We start from the raw sequence: 17,774 nt of genomic DNA, 5'->3' as shown, positions 1-17,774 counted from the left end.
ATATTTTGCTTTTTATTCCAAAAGGAAAAATTAAAACCTGGAACTAAACATGTGAAACAACCACACGAAACTTAAAAATTGTAATTGGAAATCTCAAAAAAGCTCACAGGCCTAATTCCACAGTATAGATTCCATAATTTAATTATGAAAAATAGCTGAAATTTATTTAATAAGAATAAATATATTCCTTAAAATCAACACCATCATCCCCTCTTAAGTCATCAACAATTATAAGAAGTGGATCTGGTTAATCCTTAGGATGTGATCTTAAGGTGGTGTAACAGGTTACAAGGTAAGCGTAATTAAGCAGCAAAACTGCTTCCTGCTGCCTCTTTTTGATAGTGACATCCCTGAGGTTTTCTGAAGTGTCTTTATCTTCAAATAACTGTCTGAATAGGAGATCGAGTGAATCTAAAGCTACATGTTGCTGCAAACGCACTTCAGCAGGCACAAGCGTCTAATGGAGGTGAACGGGCACCTCTTCAACTGCTGAAACACAACGTAAGATGAATGTTATAAAAACACAATAAAACGTGAAGGACACACTTGGATGGCAAGCTTCTTTACAAAAAAAACATAACAAATATGTTCTGGTCAGATTCACAGCTTAAACTTGAACAGTAGGCCAGTGGACCACGGGGAATGTGTCTTTCCTCTGAGACAAAGTATATGTTTCTCTTAATACTTTGGTAACTTCACTACTCAGCCCATTTCTGGCATTTAGTCCCAAAATCCAAAACAAGTTGCGCTACTAATCTGTGTTCTAATGACTTCAGGGGTTCAGACATGTGTCCTATAAATATTTAATTGCAATCAATCCATCAAATCTCTGAGGATGACAGTGATTACATTTCAAGATTCTTCTGTCATTTTAAGAGAAATATGTGATTTTTCAGTTGAAAGCTCATAAGAAGGTTGTCCTGAGGAGAGGGGGCCAAACGAGGAGCAGGGAGCACTGACGTCAGTGCCAAAGTGGGAGTCTGGTCCCTGAAGCAAAGCGGCAGGGTCACACGTGCAACACAGCACACGGACCTGCACCCCCACAAGAGCCTCTGGATAAGAGTGAAGAGGAGAGTGGGAAAGCTGGCCTAAAGCTCAGCGTTCAGAAAACGAAGACCGTGGCGTCCGGCCCCAACACTGCATGGCAAATAGATGGGGAAACAGTGGAAACAGTGATAGACTTTCTTTTGGGGGCTCCCAAATCACTGCAGATGGTGACTGCAGCCATGAAATTAAAAGACACTTGCTCCTTGGAAGAAAAGCTATGGCCAACCTAGATAGCATATTAAAAAGCAGAGACCATTACTTTGCCAACAAAGGTCCATCTAGTCAAAGCTATGGTTTTTCCAGTAGTCATGTATGGATGTGAGAGTTGGACTGTAAAGAAAGCTGAGCGCCTAAGAATTGATGATTTTGAACTGTGGTGTTGAAGACTCCTGAGAGATCCTTAGACTGCAAGGAGATCCAACCAGTCTGTCCTAAAGGAAATCAGTCCTGAATATTCATTGGAAGGACTGATGCTGAAGTTAAGCTCCAATACTTTGGCCATCTGATGCAAAGAACTGATTCATTTGAAAAGACCCTGATGCTGGGAAAGATTGAAAGGGGAGGAGAAGGGGACGACAGAGGAAGAGATGGTTGGATGGCATCACTGACTCTATGGACATGCGTTTGAGCAAGCTCCAGGAGTTGGTGATGGAGAGGGAAGCCTGGCGTGCTGCCGTCCACAGGGTCGCAAAGAGTCAGACGGGACTGACCTGACTGACACTCCTTCGCCTGAAGAAAAATGTGGTTCGGTCACTCAGTCCAACTCATTATGACCCCATGGACTGCAGTGCAGCAGGCTCCTCTGTCCTCCAGTGGCTCCCAGAGTTTGCTCATATTCATGTCCACTGAGTCAGTGATGCCATCTAACCGCCTCATCCTCTGCTGTCCCCTTAATGACTACGTTTCAAAAATTTACTTCTTATTAGAAACACTTTTTGAGCACAAAGATAATGACTAAAGTCTTGAGAGCTAGAGAAAAAACATTTTTAATAAATCAAAAATCTTTAGAAATTTAAGTAAAAATTTAAATACAGTAAAAAAAAATTACTTTTAAAACATATTAATTTCTCATGGATCTTTAACATTTCCTTTCTATATAATACTTTGGGGTTAAAAAAAATTAAGCTGTCTAATTTAAATATTTCTTCTTACACAGGCTCAGTAAACCCTGACAGGTTAGTGAGAACCACACTGAAGTACTACAATAAATTACATCATCAGGTACTTACAGACATGTGCTAAATGCCAGGCCTTCAGTTCGTAGCTATATATAAACACAGACTGCAGTAAGTGGGAATAAGGTAGGTCAGCTTAAAGCTAAACCAAGAGAATGAAGTGTATGAAGGGACAGAAATAAACGATTATTTTTATTCATTTCAAGGACAGGGTAATCGCATGACTAAAGTGTACTAAATTAGACCACCATGGTACAAGGAACAGAAAAACACTCTGTGCAATTCATCATTAGAACCAGTAACTCAATGGGACAATAGTCCTTCTAAGATATATCAACAGGCATGAAATAATTTGCAACACGATTAAGTCTTTTGAACTTCATGACCACCAGACAATGAACTCATTCATTCGTTCAATAAACTTTTAACTGAATATTTACCATATGCCGGGTTCTCTTTTAGATGTGTGAAGACCAGAAATGAGTGAAACAGACAAAGATTCAAGTCTTCATAAGATTTAAGTATCTAGTGTTGGGGGGTGGCAGGGCAGGGCACAGAGCAGACTGCATGAAATAATAAATGCAATAAGTGACATAATATGTCAGAAGGGGATGAGTGTGGAAAATAAAACAGAACTGCTAGGGGAGCTCGGGGGTGGGGGGCAAGGAGCTTTCAGGTGTGGACAGTACGGTCCAGGGCAGACGTGATGATGAAGACAACGCCTGAGCTGAGGCTAGAAAGCAGGGAGGCAGCGGGCCCGGGGTCAAGCGGGGAAGCTGACATAGGAAACGGGGACTCCCGGCATCAACACAGCACAGAGCAGGCTGGCGGGAAGCGAGCACCTGGGAGCCCTGCACAGAGGCCCAGGGATCCAGGGATGACCTGAGCAGCCGTGAGGCCGGTTCTCTCCTGAATTCACAACCTAACATCTCAACAGCGCTCTGGGCAGCCCCTTCCCTCTCCAGCCCACTCACTCTCCATCTGCCCTGCATCTCTGCTCCCTCTAAAGGTCCAATGGCCTCCCTCTCTCTTCAGCTGATGACCCTGCTTCTGAATCCCACTGATTAAAAAAAAGCATCTAAAGCAACTGAAGGAGGCGTTCTGCCAGCCCTGGGCACCAGCTCTCCTCCAGCCAAGCGTGGTGTCGGCTCCACAGGGACCAGCTCCTCGGCCAGCCCACAGACTCGTGTGCTCCTGCTGACCCCACGCCTTCTCCTGCTCCGTCCCTGTCGATGCTCCTCCTTAGGGGACAGCTCAGACCAGCCGCCAGTACTGCTGTCCCCACGGCCTCCTCGCCTGCCCCGCAGTCACGCAGGCTCCCTCATCTCCCCAGCAGCGCTGTGCCCGCTGGGGCGTCCCATCTCCACGTGACCGAGCCCAGAGGTCAGGTCCACATTCTCCCGATTCAGCCTGTTACCAGCATCTGACAGAGCCAGGCCCTCCTTCTCTCCTTGGCCCCAGAGGTAACTGAACCCTCTCCCGCGTCCAGGGTCGCTCACGCACCCCTCCTCCTTGGTGGCTGCCCTCTGCTACTCCCCGGCCCCTGGGCTGCCTGTCATTCCCATTTATACACCCCCTGGCTGTCTCACTTGGTGTCCAGTCCAATGACTCTAAACACTGCCATCTCTCAACACGCTGATGACGCCCACATTCATATCTTAGGTCTACTTTTGGCCTCTGCCTCTTTATCCATTTGCCTAAAGTGAAAGAAAGTATTAGTCATGCAGTCGTTATCTGACTCTCTGCAACCCCATGAACTATATGGCCTGCCAGGCTCCTCTGTCCACAGAATTCTCCAGGAAAGCATGCTGGAGTGGATTGCCATTCCCTTCTCCAGGGGATCTTCCCCACCCAGGGATCAAACTCAGGTCTGCTGTACTGCAGAATCTTCACTGTCTGAGCCACCAAGGAAGCCCTGGATTAATGTCTTGTCTGGGTGTCTAACAAACATCTCAGACTCATCATGTCCAAAATTGAATGCTTATTCTTCCCCCCAAATTTCTCCTCCCCACAGTCTTCCCCATTTCAGAAAAATTAACATACATCCTGCCAGTTTCTTGGTTGAGAAATCACGGATCCATGGATTCTTGACTCCTCTTTCTGTCATACTTCACATTAAATCTTTCAGCGCATCCACTGATTTTATCTTCAGAACAGATCCACATCTGATCAGTCCTCACATCTTCTATGGACCAGATGCAAACTGCCATCTCTGCTCACCCAAATTACAACACAGCCTTTGATATCGTTCCTTGCTTCCACGTCTGACCACCCTATAGGACGCTGCTCCAATGCCACATTCTCCCTGAAATCTACCCAACTAATAAGCTACTTTAGTTGGGCTTCCCTTGTGGCTCAGCTAGTAAAGAATCTGCCTGCAATGCAGGAGACCTGGGTTCGACCCCTGGGCTGGGAAGATGCCATGAAGAAGGGAAAGACTACCCACTCCACCATTCTGGCCTGGAGAATTCCATGGATTATATAGTCCATGGGGTTGCAACGAGTCAGACACCACTGAGCAATTTTCACTTCACTTCAAGCTACTTTAAGTTGCAATCCCACCCTGACCCCTGGTGATCCTCCTTTCCTGTTTTATTTCCTTTTCCACAGTAATTATCATCCATGAACATGCTACATAATTTAGTTAACTTATTTTCAGTCCCCCTCATATGGAAACACAGAATTCACAACATCAGAAATTCTTTTCTGACTTGTTCTCTAATGCAACCCAGCACCCAGCACACTTCCTAGGAGAGCAGACACTCAGATACACTGTCGAATGAGAAGAGGAATAAAGGACACTTAGATGAGTGCTTCTGTATACAGTGTGAGTATCTTTATGGTGTGTGCACGCATGCTTAATTGCTCAGTCATGTCTGGCTCTTTTGCGACCCCATGGACTCCATGCATCCCCATGCGATGCCAGGCTCCTCTGTCTATGGGCTTTCCCAGGCAAGAGTACTAGAGCGGGTTGCCATTTCCTCCTCCAGGGGATCTTCCTGACCCAGGGATGGAAACCACGTCCCCCGCATCTCCTGCACTGGCAGGCAGATTCTTTTCCCATTGCGCCAACTCGTAAGCCCCAGTATGGTATTTCATTAATAATGTAAATCTCTGGGTTTTAGTCCAGGACCCCTAAATCACAAATTTGAAGGTGAGCGTCAAGGAAATGCATCTTTAATAGACTTTCCAGCTAAATCTGCTGCAGGAGGTCTGGGACCACACTTAGATAAACAAAGTTTAGGATGCTACTCAAAACTCATCAACAAAGGATGCCGAAAAATGTATTCCCAGTCCTAGTAAGTTCTCTCCTGATACACTCCTTCTACCAAGTGTCTGCATTTTCTCTAGGGCAAATGTCACTTTTCCATGTTATAAAATATGTGCTTGATACAGTTACCATCGCCCATCCACTCATATGTCAACTATTTCCTAATTCTCCAGAACGGTTGACTCTTTAGCTCTAGTGATGCATGTGCTGATCTGAGCTAAAGATGACATCCCATAAGTAAGAAACTATCATGCTTCTTTCAAAAAAGATTAACAGGAAAATGGAGAGATGTATAAGAATGTATTATTTATGTTAAAAGCTTTCTAAAGTCTCCAACCAACATAAAAGTGAAATATTTGGCTTCTGACTGCTTTTGTCCAGCACCTTATTAAGTCACGGCACAAAATGCAGAGACTGAGGGCCTCGCAGAATGCCCGCCTTCACGCACTGCAGCATTACGTGGCTCTAGGCTGGGAATTATAGACACCACTCAATGAAAAACACAGGAACACCTAACTCCTACAATGTAAGGATTTTCGCAAATGAGCTCCATTATATTCGATTTTTCAAGTTCTTCATCTACCACAATCATAAAGACGTTTTGCTGCCTATTCCTTACAATAGGAATAGCGTTTTTTATTTGGTTTCTTTATTTAACAATACCAAGTGTCTATACCACTAGAATGCCTGCATTGAGTAACGTAGAATGGAGAGAGACAGTGCGGGCAGAGGAGACAGGGAGGCAGCCAGCACACGTGCCTTTATTCCTCATTTACCCCTGGGCAGATGGGGGGGTCTTAGCTGCTCTGTGTCTAAGTCCCAGGCTTCCCCGGGGGCTCAAGAGTCAAGGACCCGCCTGCCAATGCAGGAGACATAGGCTCAATCCCTGGGCTGGGAGAATCCCCTGGAGAAGGAAATGGATACCCACTCTAGTATTCTTGCCTGGGAAATGCCATGGACAGAGGAGCCTGCTAGGCTAGAGTCCGTGGGGTCACAAAGAGTCAGACAGGACTGAGCACATCCAAGTCCTTACTTTACCACATGCTACCGTGGACACTCTCAGCAAGTTATTTCACCTCCCCATAACTAAGGTTTAACAAAGTGCAAAGTGGCAGTGATAAAGTCTGACATGCTATGACCACTGCGAAGATGAACTCAGATTAGAGCATTCAAACAGTACCCAGCATGAGTCAGTACTCAATGAATGTTATTTTCATTCATTCATAATCACCATCATTCAGTCCGTCACTATTTACCATCTACTGCAACTCAAGGGAGGAGCATAAAGACAAGGAACCAGCTTCAGAGACCTGACAGCCAATGCCCAGAATGGCCGCAGTAAGGGTCTTTGGGGACGCAGGAGAGAAAAAGTCAGAGCGGCAAAACCCAGAAGGCAAAGGCTTCTGTGTGCCAGGCTAGGGTTTGAGTGGCATCCTAGACACAGTGAGAAAGACTTAAGATTTGCTTTTCAGAAAGAACACTCTCAGAGCAGGCTGGAGGATGGCTTGAAAGGGGGGCTAAAGGAAAGAACATGAACCACTCCCCCAGCGCAAGTCACTGACACCTGCGCTGGAGAGAGCGAAAGAGGGAAAGCCGAAGGATATTCAGAAAGAAGGGTCAACAGAACACAGTCAAACAACTATGTGGGAAAGACTGGAGATGATGGCGTGAGAAAAGATGATGCCTAATTTTCTGGTTTAGGCAACAGGGTAAAACTATTTTACAAACAAAGGGGCGCATATGTGGGGATGCATCTATGTGAAAGGGCGTCACACGTGTATGTGTGGGAGTGTGTGTGTATATGCCCACACATACACAAAGATACTACACACACACACATACACATACCTGCAGTCACAAAGAGTTGGACACAACTGAGCGACTTTCACCATCTGAATAAAGATGTGTTCAAGACCCCTCATCATAGGTAACTAATGCAGTTAGGGTCCCTCATGAGGAAGCCCCAGGAGCTGGCATGAGTCAGAGACGTGGAAATCTGAGTACAGAGACATTCGGGGAATAGACAGAGGAAAGCATAATGAACAAGGGCCCTGGAGAAACTGCCCAGAGAATCAGGAGGGGAAAGCGAGAATGTCGTCGTTGCTGTTGTTGAGTCGCTCAGTCATGTTCAACTCTTTGCGACCCGATGGACTGCAGCTCGCCAGGCCTCCCTGTCCATCACCAACTCCCGGAGCTTTCTCACACTCATGTCCGTTGTGTCGGTGATGCCATCCATTCTCTGTCGTCCCCTTCTCCTCCCACCTTCAATCTTTCCCAGCATCAGGGTCTTTACCAATGAATCAGCTCTTTGCATCAGGTGGCCACAGTATTGGAGCTTCAGCATCAGTCCCTCCAATGAATATTCAGGACTGATCTCCTTTAGGATGGACTGGTTGGATCTCCTTTCAATCCAAGGGACTCTCAAGAGTCTTCACCAACACCACAGTTCAAAAGCATCAATTCTTTGCACTCAGTCTTCTTTATGGTCCAACTCACATCCGTACATGGCTACTGGAATAACCATAGCTTTGACTAGATGGACCTGTCAGCAAAGTAATGTCTCTTCCTTTTAATATGCTGTAGAGATTTGTCATAGCTCTTCTTCCATGGAAAGTGCATAGTAAAATGAGCAGAAACTTTAGTTCCAGGGGTCTTTACAAACAATACCCAAGAAAATAATTTCCTTTACTGTGTTAAGTGTAACGTGAGATAAAAGGAAGAGACCTAAAAATACAGGCTCAAATCTCTGTAAAGCTTTGAGTTAAAGACGGTGCTGCCAGGGCTGTGGATTTAAGAAGTGGTTTCTGGGATTCCTTCCAAATCCATTATCTGAAGAGGAATTTATCCAAATGGAACCGACTCTCATCCATCTAAGCCGTGTTTATTCCCTGGTATCGTGGAATGTTAGAGCCGAAAGGTATCTCAGACCTAGTGACCCTTCAGTCTAACTCACGTTACAGACACAGAAACCAAGGCCTGAAGAGGATGAGAAGTCAGATGTCAGTGAAAACACAGCCCATTACGGGTGGATCCATAAAGAGCGTGTGTATACATATGTATATGTCTACATACACATACATATACTATATATTTGCATGTAGGTATGTTTTGGGGACTTCCCTGGTGGCTCAGTAAAGAATCCTGCCTGCAGTGCAGGAGATCTGGGTTCCATCCCTGGGCTTAGGAAAATGCCCTGGAGAAGAGAATGGTACCCCCCCCCCAGTATTCTTGCCTGGAGGATTCCATGGACAGAGGAGCCTGGCGGGATACAGTGCTTGAGGTCTCAACAAGTCAGACACAACTGAGCCACTAACACTTGCACTTTCTTTCACTTTCATGTATGTTTTCATACAATACTTACATAATTTAAACTATAAATGAACAGCTTAATGCATAATGATAAAGCCAACTGCCAGAACATGCCCTCCCTTACGGAAAAGATCAGAATCCTTTCAGCTTACCCTCCCCTTGTCTTTCTTTACAGCTTTAGCACAAAAATGTTTCCCTAGACAATACATCATGTCGCTCTCCTCACTGCAGAACCTCGTTACATGCGAGGCCTCATCACGTCCACTCTCCGGCGGCGTGTTCCCTTCCCCTCACTCACTCCCGTTGAGTCTCGCTGCACTGCGCTCATCTCTGCCGCACGGCTCCTCCACTGTAGGACCGAAACCACTCAGCCATCTTCATACTGATGAACGTGTGAGTTCAGCGCCAGCACTCTGCTGTTACGAGTAATTTTAGTGCATGACTTTTGCTGCCAAATTTAGAGGGAAATCACTAGGTCAAAAGAAATTTGTGCGTTTAAGTTTTAGCACCAAAGTGCTTTCTCAAACAAGCTGTGCAAACTTTCACTCCTATCAACAGGTGAAACTTGGTCCCTCGCTCCACGTCTTTGCCAAATTTTGAGATTTTCAGGTTTTTAAACCTGGGTCGATCTGGTGAGTGTGAGGTGATATTCCATTATGTTCTTACCTGCTGCTCTCTGAGTATAAACAAGGCTGAGCGTCTTCTCGGTCTTCATCAGCCATTCAGGGTTTTCAAGTGCACGTGCTTATCCATGTCTTGGACACAATTACATTGTTTTGTCTCGTTTTTTTTTAACTAACATGAAGGTTTGGTTTTTATATTCTGGACTTTACTCTCTTGGGTGGTTCAAAAGAATTGCAAATATGAAGTCTTTTGATGGTCAAACCTCTTAATTTCAGTGAAGTTAAATTTATTAAGTTATTTCCTTATGTCCTACATAACTTGTCTTTATACTCAAAGTAATGAAAGTCAAGTCAATTTGGTGTGTTACTTTCTAAATCTTTATATATTTGGGGGCTCAATTACATATGTGAGGAGTTCCAATGCTAAGAGATAGAACCTTCCTCAGAGAGAAATATTAATGTTTTAATATTAAGTATGATGTTTACTGAAAATGTCTTTAATCATGTAGTTTTACTTTTATCATGAATATTATGAACAGTTTTTGCACCTGTTGAGATGATCTAATGATGTTAGTCAAAGAGGAGAGTGAAAAAGTTGGCTTAAAACTCAACATCCAAAAAACTAAGATCATGGCATCCGGTCTCATCACTTCATGGCAAATAGATGGGGAAACAATGGAAATAGTGACAGACTTTATTTTTTTGAGCTCCAAAACCACTGCAGATGGTGACTGCAGCCATGAAATTAAAAGATGCTTGCTCCTTGGAAGAAAAGCTATGACCAACCTACACAGCATATTAAAAAGCAGAGACATTACTTTGCTGACAAAGGTCCATCAAATCAAAGCTATGGTTTTTCCAGGAGTCATGTACAGATATGAGAGTTGGATCATATAGAAAGCTGAGTGCTGAAGAATTGATGCTTTTGAACTGTGGTGTTGGAGAACTCTTGAGAGTCCCTTGGACTGCAAGGAGATCAAAGGAGTCAATCCTAAAGGAAACCAGTCCTGAATATTCATTGGAAGGACCGATGCTGAAGCTGAAGCTCCAGTACTTTGGCCACCTGATTCGAAGACCTGACTCATTGGAAAAGACCCTGATGCTGGGAAAGACTGAAGGCAGAAGGAGAAGGGGACGACAGAGGATGAGGTGGCTGGCTAGCATCACCGACTCAGTGGACATGAGTTTGAGCAAACTCTGGGAGTTAGTGAAGGACATGGAGGCCTGGCATGCTGCAGTCCATGGGGTCACAAAGAGTCAGGCACAGCTGAGCAACTAAACTGAATGATTTTACCCCAGAATCAGTTAATATAGTGAATTACATCCATAGATTTCCTAATGTGCAATTACCACTTAATTTATTCCAGAATAAAGGCAATCTACTCATGAGGCAGTAACCTTTTTAAACCTTGCTAGAATTGGCTAAAAATATTTTAAATTTTACATCTGTAGTCATAAGTATGCCTGGCTTATAATGTTTTCTTCTCATGTCATCTTAGATTTTAGAGTGGAAGATTATCCCAGTCTTACAAAAGAAACTGAAGTGTCTCCCTTTTGCCATAATCAAAACAGTGATTTTTTTTGGAAACTGAACTGGAACCAATTGATTCTTGAATGTGTGGGAGAACCTGCCTGTCTGATACAGTAAATGCTGGTTAAATTTAATTCCTATGTGTGGGTACTGTGTGTGTTCAGTCATGTCCGACTCTTTGTGACCCTATGGACTGCAGCCTGCCAGGCTCCTACATCCATGGGATTTTCTAGGCAAGAATATGGGAGTGGATTGCCATTTCCTTCTCCAGGGGATCTTCCTGACCCAGGGACTGAATCCAGGTCTCCCACATTGCAGGCAGACGCTTTACCATCTGAGCCACCAGGGAAGCATATTTACCATTTATTTTGGTCTTCCTTCCTGCTTGCATCTCAGACCTTCCATCTTAGAGCTAAGAAAAATTTCTCCCTGAATTACTTTCTTAAAGTTCTTCCTTAAGAACGTCTTTCTCCTGTTAGTGTGGTAGTCAAGGTTCAACTAGAGAAGCAGAACCAGTAAGAGATTAGACAGACAGACAGACACACATACACATATGAGATTTATGATAAGATCTTGGTTGACATGATTATGAGGGCTGGCTAAGTAGGTTGCAGAGGACAGGCAGCCGGGAAGAACAGACACGGCAGGTGGGTCTGCAGGCAGGGGCCAAGCGGCCACCCACAGACAGAGCTCCCCTCTTGCAGGCAAACCTCGGGCAAGCCTTCCACCTGGTTCTGACAGGCCTACCCAGCTTATGTAGGATAGTCTTCCTTATTTAAAGCCAAATGACTACAAGTTTAAACTACATACAAACAAGTATCTTCATAGCAACACTTAGATTTGCTGCTGCTGCTGTTCAGACGCTAAGTCTTGTCTGACTCCTTGCAACCCCATGGACTGCAGCATGCTAGGCTCCTCCGTCCAACACTGTCTCCTGGACTTTGCTCAAATTCATGTCCATTGAGTTGGTGATGCCATATGATTAAATAACAGGGGGGCCACAGCTTTGCCACGTGGACACACTATTATAGGCAACACAGAGTGCAAACTCCACTTTTGTAGGGAAATGTATTCACAGCTCTATTACAATTAAAAGATATTTTAGTTGGCCAAGGATTCTAGGTATTCTTTCTAAAGAATTTTTTTTTAATTCTTTCACTTACTTAAAAAGTCCCTCTTTATTGAATATTTTAGAGCTGAATACACTGTGCAGGTATAGATTTCTCCTGTATACTCAGTCTGGGGCTGAGGGACTTCCTGACAGGTGAAGTGTGCGTGTCACTGGCTCCAGCCCCGTCCTTCCAATGTGGTCTCTCCTCCACGTCCTGTCCGCTCTGTTTATAACTGAGCATGTGGACTGCAGGCACGTCCACTCCACCCTTGAGTTCTTACGGTTTTTTTCTTCATAGGTCTGTACTAAAATCTGGATAATTTTTCAGATATATCTTCCAGTTCAGCAAATCTCTCTTCTATTAAATCTGACTGGCTATGAAACACATCAATTTCCTTTCATGTGAATTACATGCTTCCTTACCAGAAGTTTATTTGCTATATTCTTAAAACTGTCTTCACATTCTTTAAAGTTTTTCTGTCCTGAACATTTTTAAAGACTCTTCTACTTATTTGAACATCTTAAGCACAGCCATTTTATATTGTACTTCTGATAATTCCAGTATTTGAAATCTTTGCAAATCCATTTCTGACTGCTGTTTCTGTTTCATGATCTGTTTCCCTGTATGTGTGATGACTGTCAACAGTGAACTTTCTCCTCAGGATTGCAGCTGGGAGAATTATCCGATGCCAGGATGAAGTGGGGTGGTTCCTCAACGCAGGTGTGTACTTGGTGCTGCTAGGGGCCTGAGAACACCTACAGTTTAGGATCACCTTACACTTGAGTTTGGCCAGCCCAAACCAGACATTACGAATTCAGGCTTTGGAGTCCTGTGCATGCTGGTGCATGGGAATTTCTCCGCAGAGCTCCTTCCTCTCCTCCCAGTTCCAGAGCTTTGGAGGCACAAGCCCTGGAAGTGGCTCGAAGGAAGGCACACTTTTATTTCTGGTTTAGCTTTATACCAAGTCTAACCGGATTTACAAGAGTTGACTCTCCCATCATACTTCTCATCCTGGAGAACAAGTGCTGGGGCTTTGTCTCGTGTGATCCTCACCACAAGGCGTTTTGCAAATCCTGCGTTTTAAGTTGTTCCAATACGTAACCCTGGTGGCTCAGATGGTAAAGTGTCTGCCTGCAATGTGGGAGACCTGGGTTCGATCCCTGGGTCAGGAAGATGTCCCTGGAGAAGGAACTGGCAACCCACTCCAGTATTCTTGCCTGGAAAATTCCATGGACAGAGGAGCCTGGTGGGCGAGAGTCCACAGGATCACAGAGAGCCGAACACAACTGAGCGACTTCACACATACGCAAAGCGCAGACGCGAGCACCGGATCCTTCCCTGCCGTGTCATCAGGGATGAGAGCCGACTCTAACTCTTGCCTTCACATTGTACGCTTCTCTCCTGGGCTCCTGTTCTCCCAAGTCTGTCAAACAAACAGAGGATGTGGGCGGTTCCTGACCCAGAGCGGGTCACAGACTCACAGTCAGGAACGTGGACCATTTGTACTAGACAGTCTCATATTCGTTCAGAAACATCAGTCCTGTCTTTGAGAATTCATCTATGTTGATTATTTTCTTTTAACCAATTGATTCCTGTTTTGGCTTTCCCTTTCCACCCCCACCCCCAACCTTTAGCCACCTGTAATTAGTATACAGAAATCTGCAGACAATTCCGTGAGTTTGGGCAGATGTATATCGTCCTGTTACCATCCCCACAAACCAGGTATAAACATGTTCATCACGTAGAGCTTTCCGCGTGTCCCTCTGTGCTCCTGGTTGCTTGTGGCAAGAACGTGAGCAGGCGCCCCATGCCCCAGACACACTCCACCGCCACTGCCCGGCCCATCGGTGCCCCTAAGCACTGCCGAGCCTGCACCCGCTCACCTGTGCGGCTCCGTGATGTTCTCAACAGAGCCGCAGGTCCCTGCAGGGGCACCTTCAAGTATCACTTTCTTATGGTTCATGAAGCAGTATCCATTTCAAGAATGTGGTCTATTTGTGTACGTAAAACTACTAAGCTGTTCTGTAACTGGTTCCGAGTGACTGTTTCCATATTTTACATTCAGCCTCTTTGATAAAATTATACTTTTTAAAAAATTCATTGTTTTAGTGAAGTGTAATCGCTTTACAATGTTGTGCTGGTTTCTGCTGTACACGGAGTGAACCAGCTGTACATGTCCATATATCCGCCCTGCCCTGACCCCACCCCCACCCCCACCCCCGAGGTCATCGTGGAGCCCAGGAGCGGGCTCCCAGCTTGCCAGCGCCTCTCACTGGCACGCGGCAGCGTCTGTGCGTCAATACTGCTCTCCCTGCTCATCGCGCTCCCTCTTCATGCCCACAAGTTCATTCTCTACATCGACATAACATAGCCCTGCACAGATGTGCGTTTTGTTAACGTAGCTGCTGTCAGGATGAGGCCAACACTAACGTTTCTGAGCTTCACAGAGTTGTGCGCACTGTCCAGCCAGCAGGGCACAGGTGTTAAATCACGTAAACCGTGTCCCGGCCTGCCAGGCCGGGACAGTGCTGCTATTTTACAGAGAAACAGAGACACACGAATAAAAAGCTATCGAGCAGCAAAGCCAAGGTCGAGCCCAACTCCATCTGGCTCTAAATGTATATATACGTGTGTATATATATATATATATGCTTTTTGTAGTTATGTTAAAATAAAAAAAGACCATGTGTGAACTTTATCAAATGATAAGGCTAGTTACAGAATCTCATGGTCAAAGGGAAGCGATATGTTATTCCACCCATCCACTCAGTCCTCGATGCCCATGTAACCTGAGCTTCACAACTCCGATTCGACAATGGGAGGTGTAACTGTCTCCTTGTGACAAAACACGGGCAGGGCATGGACACTCACCAAGCGTGCACTGGACACCAGCCTGGGGCTGCCCTGGGCTGTACATGTCGGCCCTGGCACACCATCCCTCAGCCCTGCTCTAACCTGGGGAAGGAATCCCGACTGCACGAGAGCCCTCCAGGGACACAGAGCTCCAAAGGGGACCCACTCCGTCCTTGGAAATTCACACAACACACCTCTGATCCAGAAACCCACCCAACCTGCTTCTCTTTGCTCCTTAAAGAGGTCTGCTGGATAAATCTAACCTTTCTTCACATTTCGTAAGGCAGGTATATGGCCCAGAGAGCATTTTCCTAACTCAGATCATTTTTTAAAATTACTTCAGAATACAGATAAACAGTATTGGATTTTTCACCATGCTGACTTGATGTTTATTCTGTTACCTGGTCTCTTTCCTCTTAACAGCAAAAAGCATTTCTCTTAGCTTCTAAGTTTCTCAAAGGGCATCACTGAGTTTTTACTCATGTCTTCGTTCTGGCCCTGTGCACAGCTGATGACACACTCTAAGTCTTCATTAAATGTTGAATTCATATAACTAACTTTACACTTAAAATTGCCATGTGGAATAAGAAAAGTGTTAAGAACTTAATTCAAAAAATATAAACAGAAACTAAGGGCAGCCTCAATTAAGAGACTTGCCATGATCACACAAGAGGAAGAAAGAAACACTGCCTCTGAGCGTTCTGAATTCTGATGCTGAAATGCCACTTTCCGCAATGACAATGATATTTTCTGGGCCAGAAATCAAGACACACAAGTAGAACTATAACTTTTTTCAGAATTTTGCATTTCTGATTGTGGAAAGTCTTCTGTCCATGAATTCTCCAGGCAAGAATACTGGAGTGGGTAGCCACTCCCTTCTCCAGGGGGTCTTCCTGACACAGAGACTGAACCCGGGGCTCCTGCACTGCAGGCAGATTCTTTACCATCTGAGCCCCTTCCTGGGAAGCCCCTTACAAAGCTTAAAAACTCACATATTTAGGAATCGTTTTTTATAAACCGGATTACATTGGGATGGTCCTATAAAAAACCTGGTTTGTTCACCAAGCTGTATCAATCTACCCAAACTAAGATAAGCCCATCGAAGATGCCTAGTCATAACTAGTCACCGCTCTTCCTGCTGTACATGGGCAGATTTCTGTGAGGAAGTTTCTAATAGCAAAGTTTAGACATAAGCTTACAGTGACAAAAAGATGTTACAAGTTTCTGATACATTCAAGTTACAGAATAAAACATGGAGGTGCACTCTTACCTGCTTAAAAAGCTGGAGGTTGACTGCGGTTTCCAAGAACTGTTTCATGAGACTTGAACGGTGCTTTACGAAACTCTCCTCGCAGAACGTGATGGGCTCACCCTGGGGAGAAGCAAAGAATTTGGGGATGTCAGAGCAAACTAGTCTATCTGAGGAGGCCCAGTAGGTCACAAGGGAGGGTAACACACAGAGCTAACTTCTAGGAGCTCCAAGTGTTCGAGGGAGTCAGACCCTTACACACACTGGCTGGAGTTGAGGCTGGTAGAAATATTCCTCAACCGATAAGCTTCTGCTGTAGCTTCCTAATCAAGAATCCTTCAGGCTCTTAAAAATGCTGACTTTCAATCTCTCAAAGTAAGAATAAATTCCCTAAAGACAAAGATTTAATATCATCAGATTGATTATGAATTAAATTAAAAATAGCACATCTATTTGCAAAAGCCATTCTGAAGGAGATCAGCCCTGGCATTTCTTTGGAAGGAATGATGCTAAAGCTGAAACTCCAGTACTTTGGCCACATCATGCGAAGAGTTGACTCACTGGAAAAGACTCTGATGCTGGGAGGGATTGGGCGCAGGAGGAGAAGGGAACGACAGAGGATGAGATGGCTGGATGGCATCACTGACTCGATGGACGTGAGTCTGAACGAACTCTGGGAGCTGGTGATGGACAGGGAGGCCTGACGTGCTGCGATTCATGGGTCGAAAAGAGTCAGACATGACTGAGTGACTGAACTGAACTGAACAATTATATTTCATCTTAACTAGAAAACATTCTTACTATAAAAACTGCTGCATGATTTTTGCCACTTACGGTATGATCATTCATTTCTCTTTGGTGGTTTAGTTGCTAAGTCGTGCCCGACTCTGCGACCCCACAGACTGTAGCCTGCCAGGCTCCTCTGTCCATGGGATTCTCCAGGCAAGAACACTGGAGTGGGCTGCCATTCCCTTCTCCAGGGGATCTTTCCCTCCCAGGAACTGAACCTGGGTCTCCTGTAGTCCAGGCGGACTCTACCAACTGAGTCACCAGGGAAAACCCTGAAAAAAATTTCCTTTTAATTGAAAGGTCTATCAATCACATTCTCTTCCTGATTACAAATGCAATTCTGACTGGATACTTTCTAGATTAAGTCCTAGGTAGTGCAGCTGCCTGAACTTACTCTATTTTGATAAGTGTTCAGAATTCTGCAAGAGTCACAAGTCTCAGGCTCCACTAGACGCCCCTCCTCCAAATCACAAGGACTTTCATTCCAAACACAGCTTCCACGTACTCCCACACGTGAGCCCAGAAAGCACCCCTCACTGATGGACCCCTGCCACTTGCTGCTGCCCTCCACAGCCCGTTCACACAGATGAGGAAAAACGACTGAACTTTATGAACAAAGTGAAAACAGACATTAGGGTCCATGATTTGGTCCTTACAGTAAGTTCTCCACCAATCAACACACTGCAATAAAAAGGGAAAAAGTGAGTTTGTCCATCCACTTTCTTATAGAACTTCAGAAAATATTAATTATCATTTAATTTTAAGGAAGAACTAATGTCTTGATTACAGGTATCTGTAAGTAAAATTCTGAAAAC

At 44.9% G+C, this 17,774-nt stretch overlaps 1 protein-coding gene across 1 annotated transcript in view; it reads right to left on the bottom strand.

Moving 5' to 3' along the window:
• Positions 1-17,774, bottom strand: part of DENND1B (DENN domain containing 1B) — a 269,985-nt gene that overhangs the window by 51,184 nt on the left and 201,027 nt on the right. The window contains exon 15 of the mRNA XM_040263718.1: positions 16,192-16,293. Coding sequence (XP_040119652.1) covers positions 16,192-16,293 — 102 coding nt within the window. The remainder of the gene's footprint in view (positions 1-16,191; positions 16,294-17,774) is intronic.

This window comes from Oryx dammah, unplaced genomic scaffold (genome assembly GCF_014754425.2).
Source record: "Oryx dammah isolate SB20612 unplaced genomic scaffold, SCBI_Odam_1.1 HiC_scaffold_21, whole genome shotgun sequence".
In the NCBI taxonomy this organism is placed as follows: domain Eukaryota; kingdom Metazoa; phylum Chordata; class Mammalia; order Artiodactyla; family Bovidae; genus Oryx; species Oryx dammah.
This window is presented reverse-complemented; position numbering and strand designations above follow the sequence as displayed.